This window comes from Narcine bancroftii, chromosome 3, assembly GCF_036971445.1.
Source record: "Narcine bancroftii isolate sNarBan1 chromosome 3, sNarBan1.hap1, whole genome shotgun sequence".
Taxonomy (NCBI): domain Eukaryota; kingdom Metazoa; phylum Chordata; class Chondrichthyes; order Torpediniformes; family Narcinidae; genus Narcine; species Narcine bancroftii.
Window position 1 is genome coordinate 78,569,668 of NC_091471.1, and position 15,445 is coordinate 78,585,112.

A 15,445-nucleotide genomic window follows, 5' to 3' on the forward strand; every position below is an offset into this window, starting at 1 on the left:
CACGGTTGCAGGGGAAAATTGGTTGGTTGGGGTTGGGTGTTGGGTTTTTCCTCCTTTGTCTTTTGTCAGTGAGGTGAGCTCTGCAGTCTTCTTCAAAGGAGGTTGCTGCCCGCCGAACTGTGAGGCGCCAAGATGCACGGTTTGAGGCGATATCAGCCCACTGGCGGTGGTCAATGTGGGAGGCACCAAGAGATTTCTTTAGGCAGTCTTTGTACCTCTTCTTTGGTGCACCTCTGTCTCGGTGGCCAGTGGAGAGCTTGCCATATAACACGATCTTGGGAAAGTGATGGTCCTCCATTCTGGAGACATGACCTACACAGCGCAGTTGGATCTTCAGCAGCGTGGATTCGATGCTGTCGGCCTCTGCCATCTCGAGTACTTCGATGTTGGAGATGAAGTCACTCCAATGAATGTTGAGGATGGAGCGGAGACAACGCTGGTGGAAGCGTTCTAGGAGCCGTAGGTGATGCCGGTAGAGGACCCATTATTCGGAGCCGAACAGGAGTGTGGGTATGACAACGGCTCTGTATATGCTAATCTTTGTGAGGTTTTTCAGTTGGTTGTTTTTCCAGACTCTTTTGTGTAGTCTTCCAAAGGCGCTATTTGCCTTGGCGAGTCTGTTGTCTATCTCGTTGTCGATCCTTGCATCTGATGATATGGTGCAGCCGAGATAGGTAAACTGATTGACCGTTTTGAGTTTTGTGTGCCCGATGGAGATGTGGGGGGGCTGGTAGTCATGGTGGGGAGCTGGCTGATGGAGGACCTCTGTTTTCTTCAGGCTGACTTCCAGGCCAAACATTTTGGCAGTTTCCGCAAAACAGGACGTCAAGCGCTGAAGAGCTGGCTCTGAATGGGCAACTAAAGCGGCATCGTCTGCAAAGAGTAATTCACGGACAAGTTTCTCTTGTGTCTTGGTGCGCCTCAGATAGACTGCCATCCGTGCAGTATACACAATACACAAGGAGTAAATGTACACTTCAGATAATGAGGGATAAACCGGCAGAAGAATGGAAAATTACATGAATGCACACATTCAATAGTCAGGATCACAGTGATACTACGTGCCCTCACCCCTTGGCCGGTACATAACCTCAAGTCTCACCTCCAACCCAATGTGAAAGGTACTACTTGCGTGCCATGAGGAGTCCAGAAAGACACAAACAAAGGGGAACATAGTCCTTTATAGTTCTGCAGGCAGTATGGGGTGGGAGGGGGGGGTGGGAAATCACTCAGGACAGACTGGGCCCCATTGGCTGCTGTGGCCAATGGCTTGAAGCCAAGAGCAGGGTTCAGCCAAGGTGTTTCACCTGGGCAATTGGGTGAAGGTCAGGGCTGAGTCTGGGCAGGCTGCCTGGACTGAAGCACCTGGTGATTTAGGTGGGCCAATCACAAGGGTCACCTTGATGGCTTGTAGTGAGTCTTTGACTTTGATTGGCAGGTAGTGTGTCCTCTGAAAAGGAGCGCAGCAGCACCACCAGTTGGTGGACACTGCCTCTCGATTATACCCTCCCTTCCACCTTCCACCCACCCTCCCCCTCGGAATATATGAAAAGAGAGGAAAAAAAAGTATAAGAAAAAGAAAGTCTTGAGAATGTCAAAAAAACATAAAATATCAATATTAATATGAAGCTGGGGGTTACCAATAGGATGGGCTTTCAGAGAGTCCCTCAAATTTTCAAACCAACATATTGTAAATATGGGCTTCATATTTTATTATGTAAATTATGTTATCTTCTCAAGTGGAATACAGCTATGTAGTTCAGCATGCCATCTTTCCATCCCTAAATCTGTACATGATATCCAAGTAATGGCTATGAATTTCCTCGAATCATCTAAAGCAAAAAATTCGATTTGATACATGGTTAACCTCAGTTTAGGTCTAATCGCTTTAATATTACCCAGCAAAAATAACATTAGTTTAACCCCTAATGTTTTCTCCAAAAAAATCCCTACTTCTACCAAAAAAGGTTTTTCTCTAGGACACTGCTATAAGTAGAATGCAAAAAGAACTGACTTCCTGACCACAACTAAACCATATATCTCATAATAATGTATTCCATTTTTAATCGAGTCAAAAATTTATATGGTGAAATATTGGGTTATAAGATTAATTGGGACAAAAGTGAAATTATGCCCCTGGTTAAAGGTGATTATACTCAATGTAGAAAATTACCCGATTTAAGTGGCCAGAGGATGGAATTAAGTATTTGGGGATTAAGATTGATAATGACTTAAATAATTTATATAAACTGAATTATTTACCTTTACTCAATAAAATTAAAGAAAATTTGAATAGATGGAATAATTTGCCTATAAATTTAGTAGGTAGAGTCAATTGTATAAAGATGAATATTTTTCCAAGGGATCAATATCTTTTTCAGTCAATTCCTTGTTTGATTCCCCACCAATTTTTAAAGACTTTTATTCAAGTTTTTATGAAAAGGAAAGATGGCTAGAGTTTCTTTGGAAAAACTGTCTTGGAAGTTTGAAGTGGGAGGTTTGCATCTTCACCATTTTAAGAATTATTATAAAACAGCTCAATTGAAAATTATTATTAGGATGTTTGATGTAGATAAATCTCCAGCCTGAGTTAAAATAGAATTGAGTAAAATAGGAGAAAACAGTATACAGGACTTCATTTATAAATGGAATTCAAAATTGTTAATAGGAAGTAGAGACATGTCTGTTCTGAAACATTTGATTGAATTATTGGAGTAAAATAGATTAAGAAATAGGTTGAAAAGGTCTAATTTCTTGAAAATTGCCCTTACATCAAAATAGACCTTTTTTCTATGGATAATCAATTTTTGAGTATTTGGAGTAGAATGGGTATTAAGAAAATAGAAGACTGTTTTGAAGCTGGCAGATTTATTACTTTTGAACAAATGAAGAATACATTTAATGTCCAAAATAATACATTGTTTTGTTATTATAAAGTTAAGTCTTTCTTGGTTGATAAGTTAGGTCCTAGTTTGATATTACCTCGAGATAATTAATTTGAATTATTGATTTGTAAGGGCAGTCTGAATAAGTTTATTTTGATAATGTACAAACTACTTCAAAAAGAAGATCCTTAGGAATGCATAAATCAAGATTAAGATGGTAAGTTGATTTAAATAGATGAATATATGAAAATGATTGGATGCAATTATGTAAAGAAAATATGATGAAAATTATTAATGTTAGCTATAGACAGGTTAAATAAAAAATATTGCATCAATTATATTTAACTCCTCAAAATTTATTTTATTTCTTTTTTATATTTATATTCTGAAGCTTTAATACCTTTAGCCCAATAACATAGTGACTGAGAAGAAGTGGGATCATAGTGTGGGTGTATTTTTAGGCAAGGATCCTGATAAAAACAGACTGTTTTTGGTGCTTCCACATCAGAGCTTTGATGAGCATTTTTGCTCCACTTTCTCAGTCAACTTAAGAAGGCCAGCCAACTCTCAAGTTTTTTAAAAAAAGCCTTTGACAGGGAAGGAGGAAGGTGATAGAATTGGCAAGAGATCAAGGGCGATGGATCCATCAGAATGACCAAAATATTTGGAGTTTGGAGACATCTGGCCTTAGAAATATTCAAAGCAATGGGAATCTTAAAGAGAAATCGGGGTTTAGAGGTCATAAGTCAGGTATTTAAGACAACCTGAGAAGATTGGAGCATCAAAAGAATGTTTTGGGTACTTCGAGATACAAAGGGGTGAGAGAGAAATCAAGGATTCAGAGACTTGCAGAGATCAGGACCACATCCAGAGGTTGGAGATGCAAAAGCATCAGGACAAAAGGGAGGGTAATAACATTAAGGGGACATACATTTTTTGGGTGTTACTTTTCATACTTTTAGGTCATAGAGAGCAACAACCAATTTTGAACAAACCAGTAGTTGAAAGGCTAGGCTGCAATAAAATCACAGATGATGAATGTTTTGGATGTGAGTAATTATAAAAGATTTTACAGATGCTTTTTCTTGGTGTTCCATAATTATCTAGAATTCCCATTTCACCTATTCAGACTGCTCCTCTGTGAGTTAGGGTATCAGAATGGGACTTCAAAGGAATTCTTGTGCAATTTCAGAGTTTAAGAATGTCATATTTTAAGGTGGCTCATGCAACAACAATTAAATAACCATTTAATCATATAACAATTACAGTACGGAAACAGACCATCTTGGCCCCTCTAGTCTCACCAACCTGCTCCATGTCCATAACCCTCCAATCTCCTCACATCCATGCACTTATCCAACCTTCTCAAATTACAAAATTGACCCTGCTGCAACCACCTCTTCCAGAAGGTCATTCCACTCAGCCACCACTCTCAGAGTGAAGAAGCTCCCTCTCATGTTACTTCTAAACTTTTTCCCCCCAACCCTTAACTTATGACCCCTTGTTCCAATCTCACCTACCCTCAAGGGGAAGAGCCTATTCACATGAACTCTATCAATCCCCCTCACAATTTTAAATACCTCTATTCAATCCCCCCTCAACCTTCTACGCTCCAATGAATAAAGACCCAGTCTACTCAATCTTTCTTTGCATCTAGATACTGCAATCCAAGCAACATTTTAGTAAATCTTCTCTTCACCCTCTCTACCTTATTGATATCCTTCCTATAATTTGGGGACCAGAACTTCACATAGTATTTCAAATTTGGCCTCATCAATGCCTTGAACAGTCTCAACATCACCTCCCAGCTCCTATATTCTATGCTTTGATTTATAAAGGCCAGCATACCAAAAACCTTCCTTACAACTCTATCCACATGAGAATCCTCTTTCAAAGAATGATGAACCAATATTCCAAGATCTCTCTGTTCCTCTACATTCCTCACTGCATATGTCCTGTTTTGATTATTCTTTCCAAAATGGAGCACTTCGTACTTATCGATATTAAATTCCATCTACCATCTTTCAGCCCACTCTTCCAAGCAGTCCAAATCTTTCTGCAGTCCCTGAAAACAATCTTCACTATCCACAACTCCCCCTATTTTTGTATCATCTGCATATTTACTAACCCAATTTACCACTCCATTATCCAAATCATTAATGTAAATGACAAACAGCAAGGGACCCAAGACCAATCCCCGAGGCACACCACTCCATCCTGACAGACAGTTATCCACCATGACACTCTGGCATCTACCTTCTAGCCACCAGTTAACCCATCTGACTATCTCAACATTAATACCTAGCGCCTGAACCTTATCAAAGGCCTTACTGAAATCCATATAGAGTACATCTACTGCTCTACCCTCATCAACCTTCCTAGTCACCTCAGAAAATTCAACAAGATTTGACAAACATGACCTTCCCCGCACAAACCTATGATGGGTGTCCCTGATCAATCCCTGCCTCTCTAGATACTTATACATATTATCTCTAAGAATACTTTCCATTAGTTTACCAATCACCCATGTCAAACTTCCTGGCCGATAATTGCTGGGCCTGCACCTGGAGCCCTTTCTAAACAGAGGAACCACATTTGCGATATGCCAATCCTGCGCCACCACACCTTCCTCCAGTAACTGTTGAAAAATCACTTTCAGAGCCTCTGCTATTTCCTCCTTGATTTCCCTCCAGGTCCTGGGGAAAATCCCGTTGGAACCTGGAGACTTATCCACCTTTATAAGCCTCAAAAGTTCCAACACTCCCTCTTTCTTAATCCCTACATTTTCCATAATCACCCCATTTGCTTCTTTTATCCTATATGATTCCATATCCTTTTCCCTGTGAATACCGAAGAGAAGAACTTGTTCAATATCTCCCCCATCTCATTTGGCTCTGCATTCATTTGTCTGCTCTGATTCTTTAAGGGACCAATTTTATCCTTCACTCTCCTTTTCCTATTCACATATTTGTAAAAACCCTTCAGATTTACTTTCAACCTGTTCACTGTAGCCACCTCGTACCTTTTTGTTATCCTAATTTCTTTCTTAAGCTTTTTTACAATCAATGTATTTTCCAAACGTCTCATCTATAGCTTGTTTCTTGTATTTAATGTAGGCCTCCCTTTTATCTTGAACCAACTTTCTCATCTCCTTTGAAAACCACAGTTCTCTCAAATGTTTGGCTCTGTCTTTTATCCTAACAGGAACATAAAGATTCTGCGCCCTCAAAATCTCACCTTTAAATTCTCCTCTACCTTCTTCCCAAAGAACAAATATAATTATAATGTGTCAGACCATAATTTTAAACTGATAATATTACATCTCTGCGGGAGAGATGTATTTGGATGAGCAGGAATATGTTTTTTTTCTGTCTCCAGGAATGCTAAGAAAAAGATACAGATTTTATATTGTCCACATCATATATTTCATAAATGGGATAATTACGAGCATCCTGCCAGAAAGATTTATCTCTTCTCACTTCACAAGCATCTTGTTTCAACAGTGAGATGCAATGATCTCATTGGGAGGAGAGGCTGAAGTCCACCAAACAAGGGAAATGAGTTATTATCCCATCTTACCCTTTCCTACAAACCAGCTTCACAGAGGAAGTCACATGCAGATTTCTCTAATATTCCTCGGATTAGTCATCTGGATGGAGAGCAGTGAATAGGTGGAGGTGAAGATTAAACAGGAAGCTTCTGCATCTCCCCACCAGTTTCTTCCAGTTTTGGGATAATTGGGGATTATTTACAATCCATTTCTTTAGAGTGGAATGCTGTGAATCTCTCTTTGCTTTTTTTAGGGTAATAGGGTCTTTCTAAAGTTGACTACTTACATTTTTAAATAACCTATTTACATTTTCTCACTAAAACTATTTGCCTTTTTTTTCCTGTTTGCCTTGTATATTTCCAGTCCAAATGACCATTCAGCCAAATCTCATTAATGGTTACGACATTATCAATTTGCCTACATTTTACTCTTGTTATTCCCTTTATTCTCTGCATTTGTACAATGGATCCATTGTGGTACATCAAGTGCAAAAAAAAAATCCAGATAGAATTTAGAAAAATACAGGCCCTTCAGCTCTCGACATTGTGCCAACTCATATACGCCTTCCTAAAAAAAAGTTTTGAACCCTCCCTCCCCATAACCCTCTATTTTTCTTTCATCCATGTGTCTGCCTAAGAGTATCTGAAATGCCCCCCAATATTTCAATTGCATCACCATCCCTGGCAAGACATTCCATCTAACTTCACCAAGCAATGAACTATCATTCTTATGATAAATTTTGTTAGTTGGGCCTAATAACATAACTGGGTTCTTACATCAAGTTTGACAATGCTTAGATTAGAAGGACCACGGATGACCACCCTCACCTACACATTAATAGCTCAGTAGTGGAGAACACCAAGTTCCTCAGAGTCCACTTAAGAAGTGGCCTATCCTGGACACCTAACATCTCCTCACTTGTCAGGAAGGCGCAACCGCAACTGCATTTGCTTTGAAGACTGAGGCGGGCAAGACTAATGGCCACCATTCTGTCAACTTTCTATCAAGGGCATCCTAGCCAACTGCATCACAGTGTGGTATATTGCTATAAAACCTCAGATCGGAGGCCAATCCACAGGACCGTAAAAGCACCAGAGAGGATCACTAAGGTCTACCTGCCCTCCATCGATGTAATCTACAGGGATCGTTGCCTGAAGAGGGCTTGCAAAATCGTTAAGGTCCCCTACCACCCAACACACAGCATCTTCTAACTACTCCCATCCCATCAGGAAAGACATACAGATTAGAGCCAAATCCACCAGGCTGAGGAAAAGCTTCTTCCCACGGCCAGAGAGACTGCTGAAAGAGGTCCCTGTGACTCTACTATTTAATAATAATACGTACAGAATTTCTAATATATCTTTATAAGTTCTGTCTATATGTAGAGTTTGTGTTAACAGTATGTGTGTACTGTTTTGTATCCTGGACCGGAGAATGCTGTTTCGTTGGGTTGAACTGCTACAATCGAATGATAAATAAATTTGAACTTGAACTTGACATAAAGTTCAGGGCACATTATTCCACAATTTTCTTGGTTATTTGTCTTTTTGGACTGTGATTCAGAGTTCCTGCTCTATGGCTAAATGTATGGGCAGAATTTATAAGAAATCACCCAAATCCTCTAATCTTAGAAAATAGTTTTGCAGTTGGATTAAGTCCATATTTGGACTTTTTCTCCCCAATGACACCATCATCTTCTTTGTCCATTCTTCTATCCCACCTTCCACCCTATCATAAATCTTTCCTTTTATCCCCTCCTCCCCTCCTCCTCTCCTGAATCTTAAAATAAATTTTATCTTTTTTTTCTCAGATATAGAGTAACTACTATTTCAAGTTGTCACCATATTTCTCTCTACAGATATATTTACAGAAATGTCTGGTTGTAATTTCTTTGTATCTTGCATTGTTGCTTTTGACATGATTTTAATTTTTTTTTAAATCTTCTTTTAGGTTTGTGCTCCGTTATGGGCACAGAAGTGTGACAAGCAGATTTATCCAACAGGATTATGCACTGATGTAAATTCAAACTTCCAAATATCTGAAACCTTCTCACCTGCTATTCAATGTGAGCTGTTTTTATGTCAGATCTTTCAAATTCATTGAGATTTTCTAGTTAATTTATTGCAGCAATATTACTGGAAGATGTCAGGTTTTTGGAAAATAATTTTGCAATTCATTTTGAAACCTCTAAATTGGCTTTTGTCAATGAAAATGTTCTTTGGTTAAACACCACTGCTGAAAAATTGTAGGTAGCCTTTCTGGAACAGAGTAAACACCCTGCCAGAACTCTTTTTTAAAACCTTACTGACTACTTCATGGTATTTTTTGTTTTGTTTCCCTTGACTGCTTCTGTCAAATCCTCACACTGGATCATAATCTTTAAAAGTGGCTAAAAAATAAAGAAATGTGCCTCAGCCTGTCATTGCTGATCATATGAACCAAACCTTTCCTTCCTTTTCTGCTTTTGCATTGCTAAATACTCTTCAAAGCTCTGATTCCATGACATCTGACATTGAGTTCGCAGCACAAAACCTGCAGTTAGGTAAGTTGGCTCTACTTTCTATGGCAGGGTTCATGCTGTAGAGCAGGGGTTTCAAACTCAAATTCACAGAGGGCCAAAATTAAAAACTTGGACTAAGTCGTGGGCCAAACTAAATATTTATTGAAAATTTTCAACAACATCTGCATGTTTTCTCTTCTTTCAACATATGTAATGTTAAACTTTTTCTTATTAAAATAAATGTTTAATAATACTTTTGGTTAAACTCTTTCCAGAAGAAGCATTAACAAATGAGAAATAAAATATTCAATAAATAATATTTCTCTATAGCCTTTAAGCTCCTTTTAAATGTATTTTTTTTTCCACAAGCCAACAAGTCAAAAAAATAACAACTTGCTTCAATGACAAACAGATTTGTCTTTTAAAATGATGAACATATAGTCTGCCTCCCACCTGTCTTGAAAGGTCCTGTTTTCTGTCTTTCGTTTGGCCATTTTTCGTAAGGGGTTTATTACGTGTGAGTTGGGCGACAGGTCGCAGATGCTAATGAAAGTAAAGAGAGGAGGTGGGGGCGATTAGCGGGCTGAGGGGCCGGCGCCAACGCATTTGCAAAGCATTCTGGGATTTGTAGTATTAGCTGTGCATGCGCTATACTGGCGAGGTGGCCAGGGGGCCAGCTCTAATACATATTTGATATGATCTTGCGGGCCAAATATAATTATATCACGGGCCAAATTTGGCCCACGGGCCTGAGTTTGACATGTGTGCTATAGAGGATCAGCAGGCACAGGTCCTGGCTCACAGATACTAAAGTGTCACATTTGATACTTTGATATTGCAGGACCATAGGGAGAAATTTAGTTTTTGTCTCAGGTATGAAACTCATGGAAGGTTCATGTTACCAGGTTTACTCATGTCCATAAATTTAGCTCCATTGTTTTCTTTCACAAGAATTTCTCTTCCATTATCATTTACCATAGATTTTGTACCTTTGGCTTTTGCTGGACAATTTGGCACTCAGTGCTACTAGAATGATCAAAGTACATGTGTTTTCTGTGCTCCCCACCTCCTGGATCTCTCTAATTATATAACTCATAATATCTACCCACATTGCCAGCAGATGTATTATGGAGTAATATTCCACTTTGCTTGACCACTATCAGAAAATATCAATGCTCTCCAAACAATATTGAAGAATTTTGCCTTTACCATATTTGATGTAGTCAGTGATAGACATCAGCCAAATGGGTCATCCTGTAGCGGCAGCTCCGAGGGATGACTCTCAGCCACCACTTTGGGGAGGTTTCAATTACCATTTTATTCAAAACTCACACGTGCCCCTTTAAGGGCAACATGAGCTCTGCCCCTGCGCAGGCAGTGACATCATCATGCTTGCCTGAGGCATGCGCTCCATTCAAACCACGCGGCAAGAAGATCCCCCCCCCATGGCGCCATCTTCTCGCAGCTGCCCCGCCAGTGTGGCGGTACAAGCAGGGCCGGTTCACCACGAGTATGTGCACCACCACACAAACCCCCCCTCCCCAGAACTGGCTTACGCGTCCCACCGTTTGGGCGGCTGGCCTCGGCGCTTGGGTCGGGCTGCCTGAACCGGCTGACTGAGGTCCAGGTGCACCGCTTTAAGGCGGTCGATTGTAAACAGTTCTCCTTTGCCCCCAATGTCCAAATTGAAAGTCTTGCCTGAACGCTGCAGGACTCTGAAGGGGCCTTCATAAGGGCACTGCAGGGGCGCAGTGTGTGAACCACGCCAGACGAAAACTTACTCAGCTGCGTCCAGATCCTTGGGCAAACAGGACAGTCGGCTGCTGTGGTGGGATGAAGGTGGGGGGGTGCTAGTGAGGTGAGCTTACTCCGAAGGTCTGCTAATAAAGTCTGATTGTCGGCTGCTGAGTCTGTGTCCAGGCTGAAAAACTCTCCAGGTAGCGACAATGGCGCGCCGTAAGCCAACTCTGTGGATGATACCTGCAGATCCTCCTTCAGGGCCATCCTAATGCCGAGCAGAACCCAGGGCAACTTGTCCGCCCAACTGGAAGGCTGACTTGAGGTATCGGTGGAATCGCTCCACTAGGCCATTGGCTTGAGGGCGATATGCAGTGGTGTGGTGGAGCATGAATCCCAAAAAGCTTACCACTTGTGCCCAGAGGGCAGATGTGAACTGGGCACCTCTGTTGCTCGTTATGTGTGCCAGAACTCTGAACCTGGCAATCCAGTGAGCGAGTAAGTTCCTGGCGCACGTCTCGGCGGAAGTGTCCTTCAGCGGAATGACTTCCAGCCACCTCTTCGCTTGGTTGACCACTGTTGCAGGCATCCCTGGACACTGGCAGGGGCCCATGATGTCTACATGTACATGTTGGAATCTCTTGGCCGCAGAGTCGAACTGTTGTATTGGGGCTTTTGTATGATGGTGGACTTTGGAGGACTGGCACTGCATGCAGCTCCTTGCCATCTGGGCTACTTGTTTCTTGACCCCATGCCACATAAAACTCTCCACTATCATCTGAACTGATGTCTTGACCGAGGGGTTGGCCAAGTTGTGGATCATGCTGAAAGCCCGCGACCTCCACTGCGGCGGGACTACAGGTCATGGCAAACTGGTGGAAACATCGCAGAGCAGCGTATCTGGGCTGCCCGGCAACTGTAGGTCCTGAAGTTGGAGGTCTGTAATGGCGGTGCGGAGGGCCTATGTTTCTGCATCTTCCCTTTGGGCCTACGCTAGCTGGGCATAGTTCAGGCCGGGGGGTGAGGCTGTGGATGGCGGGCCGCGAAAGTGCATCTGCCACAACGTTGTCTCTATCTGCCCTGTGCCGGATATCGGTGGTGAACTCCGACACATAGGATAGGTGCCACTGCTGGTGAGCTGACCAGGAGTCTTGCCATAGCAAGGGCTTGCGTGAGCAGCTTGTGGTCGGTGATCACGGTGAATGGCCTGCCCACCAAGAAGTATCGGAAATGCCTGATGGCAGGTACAGGGCCAGAGCTCCCTGTCGAAGGCACTGTACTTCAGTTCTGGTGGACGGAGGTGCCTGCTGAAAAAAGCTAGTGGGCGCCACTGACCACTGACCCATTACTCCAGAATGCCCCCAACGTCCATAGCCGATGCATTCACTGAGAGCGCGGTGTGTGCATCCGGCCATGGATGGTCTAATAGAGTGGCTCTCTCAAGAGCGTCTTTCATTGCAGTGAAAATGCCCTCTGCCTCTTCCATCCATACCGGAACTTTGTCCTTCGTGAATAATGGTTGCATGATGCGGACTGCCGCAGGGATGAACCGGTGGTAGAAATTCACCATGCTGATGGACTCCTTTAGGCCCTTGAGGGTGGTGGGCTTCGGGAACTGGGGCACGGCTGCAACCTCCTCTGGTGATGGGGCTGCTCCGGCCGCCGAGATGGTATGGCCCAGGAACTGCAGGGTCTGCCTGCCGAACTGACACTTGGCTACATTGACCGTGAGGCCAAACTCTGCCAGACAGGTGAACAGTGCGCAGAGATGGATCTTGTGCGCGTCGTCTCGACTGGCGATGAGAATGTCGTCAAGATAGATGAACACAAAGTCTAAGTCTCTGCCCACCGCATCCATCAGGTGCTGGAAAGTCTGGCCCGTGTTCTTTAGCCTGAAAGAACTTGAAAAGGCTGAACGTGTGACAATTGCAGTCTTACTGAAGTCATCAGGGTGGACCAGGATTTGATAGTAGCCCCGTACCAGGTCGACCTTCGAGAGCAAGTTTGCTGAGAAGTCCTGAATGTGCAGGATGGGATATCGGTCTTGCATGGTCACATCATCAAGGCGATGGTAGTCCCCGCAAGGGAGCCAACCCCCGGAAGTCTTGGGGGCCATGTGGAGGGGGGAGGCCCAGGAGCTATCAGATCTATGGACGAATTGTTCCTGCAGTCAGGAGAATTCTTCTTTGGCCAGTTAGCTTTTCTGGGGGTAATCACCTGGCTTTAGCATGAAGAGGAGGGCCCTGGGTTGAGATGTGATGGTAGATTCCATGTTGGGGCATGGAGGCAGTGAACTGTGGCTGCAGGATGGAGGGGAACTCATCGAGGATACTGGAGTACTCATCCTTGTGGGCGCTGATGACAGCTATCCCCGGGATGCACGCATCTGTGGCTTTGAGGCAGATGGATTGAAAGGTGCAGATGTTAACCAACCGCTTGCCATTGACGTCCTCTAACAGGCTGTGCGCCTGGAGGAAGTCGGCCCCCAACAGCGCCGTGCTCACCGAGGCCAGCACGAAATTCCAGCGGAACATCCTTTCTGATCTGGATCTGAGCTCTGTGAGTGCAAAAGGTCCTGATGGAGGATCCATTGGCTGCTCGTAGAGTCGGGCTCCGTGCTCGGGTGCGGGTCTCGAGAGCTGACGGGGGAGCACACTCAGCTCAGCTCCAGTATCTACCGCAGCCATTAATGGTGGCTGGCCAAGTCATTTCCCTGAAAGATGCAGGGCTGCCTGCATATGGGCTTGAGCCCCCGCCCAACGCTGATGGTAGAAACACCAGGTGGGGTAGTGCTCCTCCGGCTTGTGCTTGGGGGGCACTTGTGGCCAACTGGGCCCTGGGTGGGTGACCTGGCTGAGGGCGGCCTAGTTCTCTTGCTTGGTCCGCCAGAGGATGTCTGCACGGGCCGCAACTCGCCCTGGGTCGGAGAAGTCCTCTTCTGCCAGCAGGAGCTGTATGTCTTTGGGCATTTGCTCGAGGAAAATTTCCCAGAACAGGAAACCTGGTTTGTAGTCCTCTGCTAGTGCCAGCATCTCATTCATCAGGGCAGATGGGGTTCTGTCTCCTAACCCATCCAGGTATAGGAGCCTGGAAGTGCGCTGCTACGGGGAGAGGCCGAAGGTCCTGAGGAGGAGGTTCTTGAGGGCGGGATATTTACCATACTTCAGCGGGTTGTGGATGAGGTCATCCACCCTGGCCACGATCTCTTCATTGAGCACGCTCATGACGTGGTAAAACATTGTGGCGTCTGATGAAATGTGTCAGAGGCGAAACTGCGCTTCTGCCTGCCCAAACCAGGAGCGTGGATGATGTATCCAGAAGGTGGGCAGTTTCACCATGGCTGTTGATCTCTGAGGAATCTATAGTGAGAGGCCATAAAAACATCTGGACTCATTTAGGTCACCAATGTAGTGGTAGCTATGAGGAATGAGACTCACAACCACCATGTTTGGGGGGGTTTCAACGACTGTTTTATTCAAAACTCATGTGCACCCCTTTAAGGACAGCACCACCGCGTGGGTGGTGATGTCATCACGCCTGCCTGAGGCACGCGCTCCATTCAAACCACGCAGCAAGAAGGTCCCCCGATGGCACCATCTTCTCGTGGCTGCCCCACTGGTGTGGCGGTTCAAGCGGGGTCAGTTTACCACGAGTATGTGCGCCGCCACATTCCACAGATTACTGTTGGAAGGAAATGCTTGGAATCCCTCTATAACAGTGGTTTTCAAACATTTTCTTTCCACTCACATACCAATTTAAGCATTCCCTATGCCATAGGGATTACTTAAGTGATTAGTAAGGGATTACTTAAGGTGATACGTGAGTGAGGGGTAATAGAGATTGAGAACCATTGCTCTAGACCGAATTGTTAGTGAAATATTTTGTTTGAGAAAAATTGTCATTGGCCCATTTCCTTTGGAGTTATGAAACTGTGCACATAACGAGTTAATTAGGAACAATTAAAATAGTGGTTTTCAAACTTTTACTTTCCACTGACATACACCTTAAGTCAATGGTTCTCAACCTTTTTCTTTCCACTCACATGCCACTTTAAGTAATGCCTATGCCATAGGTGCTCTTTGATTAGTCAGGGATTGCTTAAGGTGTTATGTGAGCGGGAAGGGAAAGTTGAGAATCACTGCTCTAGACCCAATTGTACTGAAATATTTTGCTTGAGAAAAATAGTCAATAGCCCATTTCCTTTGGAGTTATGAAACCATGCACATAACGAGTCAATTGGGCACAATTAAAACAGTTGTTCACAAACTTTTTCTTTCCACCCACATATCACCTTAAGCAATATCTTACTAATCACAGAGTACCTATGGCACAGGGATTACTTAAGGTGGTATATGAGTGGAAAGAAAAAGTTTAAAAACCACTGCTCTATAAGAAAACCCTGTACAATTAAGTAAAATAAGATGGGTGTAATAAGTGTCATACAGAAAAGAGTCTTTATGTTCACATGTCCATGCTGACTATCAACTTCTCTTCTACTATAATCCCATTACTAGTGCTTGATCCATAGACTTCTGTGCCTTGGTGATTAAAGTGCTTTTTTCAAATACCTGCTTTACTTCCTCTGGCAGTATATCCAAATTCCAATCACTCAGTAGTAGAAAATTCCTCCTCAGATCTCCTCTAAACATTTTTCACTTTACCCAAAACCTATGCAATCTAGTTTTAGACATCTCTATTGAGGGGAAAAAATTCTTAGAGTCTAGCCTCTTTTTGCCTCCCATAATTTTGTACACTTCTATCTGCTTCCCCTCC

The 15,445-nt window shown here is 43.4% G+C and overlaps 1 protein-coding gene across 9 annotated transcripts in view; it reads left to right on the forward strand.

Moving 5' to 3' along the window:
* LOC138757275 (integrin alpha-2-like) overlaps window positions 1–15,445 on the forward strand; it is a 214,641-nt gene that overhangs the window by 123,342 nt on the left and 75,854 nt on the right. For all 9 annotated transcript variants that reach the window (XM_069924332.1, XM_069924323.1, XM_069924324.1 and 6 more), the window contains one exon: window positions 8,386–8,500. In XM_069924332.1, coding sequence (XP_069780433.1) covers window positions 8,386–8,500 — 115 coding nt within the window. The remainder of the gene's footprint in view (window positions 1–8,385; window positions 8,501–15,445) is intronic.